The sequence below is a fragment of the Sphaeroforma arctica genome (genome assembly GCF_001186125.1).
Source record: "Sphaeroforma arctica JP610 unplaced genomic scaffold supercont1.698, whole genome shotgun sequence".
Classification (NCBI taxonomy): Eukaryota; class Ichthyosporea; order Ichthyophonida; genus Sphaeroforma; species Sphaeroforma arctica.
In genome coordinates this window covers 34,649-39,938 of record NW_014039860.1, presented here as the reverse complement: position 1 = coordinate 39,938, position 5,290 = coordinate 34,649, and the positions used below count along the sequence as shown (strand labels likewise).

The window sequence follows — 5,290 nt, the reverse complement described above, 5'->3', positions numbered from 1 at the left end:
CGTTCTATAATTCAAATTAAAACATCATCTTTGTTTGTTTGATACTAGTTCTGTTTTTCTTCGATGATGAATCGGTTTTCTTCGGCACTGTGAGCATTCGTCATGGGTTGATTAAGTCTAGTGCCGTTCTCTTATTTCCGGTTGTTTCTTGGGAGCGTATGAGACGTTCAGTGTATGACTACATCGCACATCGAGTCTCCATATCGAGCACTCGACTGTACCCCTCTATAGCTCACGGGCACAAGCTTGTTTCTTATCAATGATACTACAGTCGATTATAATGGGGATTTATTCCCCAGAAATGAATGGCATTGATAACACAACGACAGGGGTTGGAACCCATACTGCAACCGGTTGACCCTTTTTATAGAGTTTTAGGTGCATATGACCCATACTACGACCGGTTGAACCTTTTTATAGAGTTTGGGTGTATATGACCCATACTACGACCGGTTGACCCTTTTTATAGAATTCGGGTGCGTATGACCCATATTACGACCGGTTGACCCTTTTTATAGAATTCGGATGCATATGACCCATCCATGTCCCTGGGTGGACCAGTGCGCCTTAGACGAATGTGCTGTTGTTGGTTGTCTTTGTACAAGTTGTCTCCTCTCACACACAATATCTGCATCACGTTGGGATGAAGATCAGCGACGCCAACCTGAAACGCGCGGGACTGGACTACTGGGAGCACCTCTCCTGGGAACTACAACCAGACAAGGTACCTGCTAACTGTTTGTCTTTTCTTCCCCATTACTTCTGTGATAAGTATATTGAACGTAACGCTTAATGTTCGGCTCCCTCAGTGCCTAGGCACACACGGGCGCGTACGTACTTGTAGCGATTTGTGGTGGTGGGGGTGGCCCCATGCCTGTATCGAGTGGGTTTAGTTCGGTACAAGCGTGTGTACCGAGTGGGTGTGGTTTAGTACAAACGTGTGCACTGCTACACTATGCGCGAGTGTATCCGCTTGTTCTGGTTGGCCGCGTTAAGTCGCACATGGTCCTAGGGTATGTCTTCGTGTAAGGTGCAGACCGCGTTGACTTCAAATGAAATATGGGACGAGTGTTCGTGCTTCCTGTTGGTTAACGTTTTGTTGTGACGTATGGAACTTTTATAGAAGATGCTACAGGGTTTACGGTCTTAGCTTCTGCGTGGGAGACGACGTACACGTGTCGTCATCAGAATATGTGTATGTTTAATATTATGTATGTTTAAGATGTGTACATGTATCAGAATAGACATGTGTGCATATCGACATTCATCGTTCGCCCCCCTATAAACATATTCCACTCTCAGATAAAGTCTCCGGTTTGCCTTACACGAATATATAAGTATACTTATTTTAGTGCAATACACTCGCATTGGATACTGGTAGCAAATACAACCACTCACCAGATGTCCTCTTTCATACAACAACAGGAAGCCTTCTTCAAGTCTTTGGACCCTGGGCGCGTGCACATATTGACTTCCAAGACAGACACTCCGTACACTCACATGAAGCCGATCACCGGCGACTATCTCTTTTTTGGAAGCGAGGTAGGCCCATTCGCCCATATCAGTCATTAGCGAATATGCATTATATCTTCGCTTATGCAGTGCTACTGTTGTGTGCTATCTTTGGGCGCGTTCTTGTGGATGGGGGTATAGTATATGTTGTATATGATAACTATGAATTATATCGATATGGCAACGATGTGCACATGACTCGTGCACGTGTGTTACGTTGTCTGTGATTTTGGCTGACTGAGTGCACAGCTTTCTTTAGGGGAATTTGTAATATGAATATAGAATTTTTTGTATGTATAAATTTTCTCACTTTATGTTTCTCTAGGGGAGTATATCACATGCATATACTATCTTGCATAGTGTATTTAACGCAATCAAGTGCATGTCCATATACATACGTCTATAAAATCAATATTATGTGCATAAAGCTATATGACCTACTTCATCCTCACATGCATATATACAAACACTGGAGATCCTATACGACTACCCACCTTGTGCAAGCTATGGTACATATCATCGAGAGATAAAGACCATACGACATACGATTGAGTATGAGAAAACATTCTTTGCGCACAACCAGTTCAGAGCCAAAGCACTTCTCATATGCCTCGGTATAGGCTACGCGTCAATTGAATCCGGTAGAAGTCTTTTCTAAACCCATCTTGTGTCCGATTCCTGTCAACTTGTCCTCGTATTGATCGTATAATATAATACATGTATCATATAATATGTTACATGCATCATATAATATAAGACATGTTTTGCATACTATAAAACATTTATCATATATTTTAATACATGTATCATACATGTATTATATTATAATGCATTTATCATATAGTATAATACATTCAATATTTAATATAATATTCGCATCTCTACAGGTGACGGGAGTGCCGGCGCATTGGAGGGAAACGCACCCCGATCGATGCTTTACGTTGGTATGTGCTGTGTAAATCAGTGTCTGGTTCTGAACTAGTGTTTCAATTAATGTGCCTTTATAAACGCCTAGTTCCTATAATTTAATGGGCAATTATACTTGATAAGTGGTGATTTGTCGGCGTTTACGTCATGTTCCTATTTATTTGCCCGATACCAATTAGGGTTTTAGGGTGTATGGGTTTTCTAAGACCCTAAAATTGGTAGACTGCTATGTCATTGCGACGTATCGGAATCACAAACCTTCACACCCCTTCACAACGCCTTCGCTCACAATCTTCTCTGCCGTTGTTCATTTCACCTTGATAGCGGACCATGATATTCCTGGAAGTTTACATACTTCTGTTGGTATTTTCGATCGTATCCTGGTCGCATCTTCTCTTGATACTGTGCAACATTGCTCTCTAGCTGTGGCGTCCTTCGCATACACCCCCGTAGTGTCGGAGTCCAATGGCTCTCTCTATACTACTGTGTTTGCCTATACATCCAATTTAATAGGTGTATCTCACAACCAACCCCTCTTGTTCAACTGTTTAAACCAGCAATTCATGCCTGAGTCCCAAGTCAGTGATCCAATCCATCATGTATTGCTGTCATTCTGTATGTATTATTTTCCACTCAATATCCTCCGCTAGTTTCTCACTCCCATACTTCAGGCTTTCACCTCAAACACACTTAGTTAAGCCTTTAGCTGCGGCCTTGGTTACGGCCTTAGTTATGGCCTTAGCTACGACTTACCTTGACATTTCCATACTTGAGTCTCGCATCCATGCTCGTTTAATTGACGATGATATCTAGGATTTCATGCCTGGAATTCCCGCTATCCTACCAATGATATAGCCTTATGTATTCAGCCAATGATATAACCATATATCCATTTCAGCCAATGATATAGACATATATCCATTTCAGCCAATGATATAGCATTATATTCATCTCAGATTGGGCCTGTTTACCTCATCGCGAACACAATCGCATATCTACTTATAGTATATAAGCTACTACTGCGCTAAATGGCGTTTCGTCACACCAATAATCCTGTCCAAGTTTCTCACACCCTGCGCCCAGTGTCTGTATGCGTTTAAAACCCAATGAACATCACACCCACACTCATACGCAATTCACACATACTATCAGCTGTATATCTATAACACTCACACACGCCGTGTCCTTGCTATGTTTTCCGTATATATAAACGTACGCGTGTCTAGACATTGTAGTAGCACTCCCTCTCATGCTCTTTGCACTGTTGTCGATGTTGACATTCTCTCAGCCGATGTTCTCGGACCACGTGCGATGCCTAAACCTGGCCAACACCGTGGCCGTGTCCGTATACGACGGATTGCGCCAATTAGAAGCCTTCTAATATGTGAGACAAAGGGTCGAACTTATCCTCTAGCCCACACCGTCCTAGCGGTGTACGATGGTTTATGCTCTGAGTTAGAAGCATTGTACTGTGTGAGGGTTAGAGTGGCCTTGAAGATCTACACCACACTGTAGCCCTAGCAGTGTACGACGGGTCGCCCTAATTCGTCGCCTTTTAATATGCGGGACAGATAGTGGCCTTAAACCGGGCCAGCACCGTACGTCTAACGGTGCATGGCGTTTTACGCCAGTATTATACGTTCAACGCTGTGGGGAAGAGTGTCTTGGGGTGCGTCACGATAAGTGAGAGTTCAGATGCTTGGTATGACGAACAGCTCAGGGTTTAGGTTTTCAACTATCAGACCACGTGGGGCATAGGCGATAATTACTACGGATACACTGACACGGTGCAATACGCGCTCTTGCTATTTAGCACCAACGAGCATATTGTTCTGGAAACAAGCCAATGAAGCTCGACCAAGAGAGACTGTAGAATCGACATAGACCCTTCAACCCTCCCTACGTCAGCGAGCGCACAGGTACAGCCGCCAGTGGCGGGTTACTTTGATCAACAAATGGGGCTATGACCTCGCTTCACTACGCAGGCGTCAAACAACACTGATTTTGTGAGAGTGAGGCCTTACTGTTCTATTTATAGATATGTCGGGTCGCCTTCAGATATGTCACATCAAATTATCTTTTATTTTCGATAACAAAATTTGATAATGCATACGGAGCGAGACGCTTAGGCGCAGTAGCACATGAAGTCATTCCAATGTCACGCGAGGAGCCTGTCCTGCCGCATGTGCTTTCCAAGGTTTCTTACGCGTGTACACACGTGCACTCAAATCAGGTGCACATAAAGTGGTGCGTATGTATGTATATGACTATACATATATGAGTATACTAAAGCAGAGTTTTATGGTAGGTATATATAGTAAGGTTGCATGGTAGGTATATATAGTACGACTGAATGGTACGTATATACAGTTGGGTTGTATGGTAGATTCTATATAGTAGGGTATCATGATACGTATATTCAGCCATGGGTAAGCCTGTGTTGAGTATGTGCAGTACCACACATGCCTACGTATAAAAACACAGGAGACATACGTATTTTATTCACCGTTAACTTGTCATTTGTAGCATGTCATGTACGATGGGAAGTCACTCTGCTTATTAAGTGTACTTGTATACAGATAGATGCAGATAAATATTTTCATATACAAATATAAACTCACATAATAAAGAAGTTAATAATTTACGTATAGTACATTATATATATATGTGTGTGCGGGTGGGTGGGTGTAGGTGTGGGTGAGTGTACATATATCTATATCTATGTATATATATATATATATATATATATATATATACATATACTATATACATATACTATATATATATATATATATATATATATATATATATATATATAATAACTATATATATATTATATATATATAGTATT

The 5,290-nt window shown here is 41.7% G+C and overlaps 1 protein-coding gene across 1 annotated transcript in view; it reads left to right on the top strand.

Moving 5' to 3' along the window:
• The window catches only part of SARC_08110 (hypothetical protein), a 4,974-nt gene extending 741 nt beyond the window's left edge, over positions 1-4,233 (top strand). The window contains exons 3-6 of the mRNA XM_014297931.1: positions 650-724; positions 1,426-1,542; positions 2,400-2,456; positions 3,728-4,233. Of these exons, the coding sequence (XP_014153406.1) occupies positions 650-724; positions 1,426-1,542; positions 2,400-2,456; positions 3,728-3,820 (342 nt within the window). The 3' untranslated portion in view covers positions 3,821-4,233. The remainder of the gene's footprint in view (positions 1-649; positions 725-1,425; positions 1,543-2,399; positions 2,457-3,727) is intronic.
• The last annotated feature ends 1,057 nt before the right edge of the window (positions 4,234-5,290 follow it).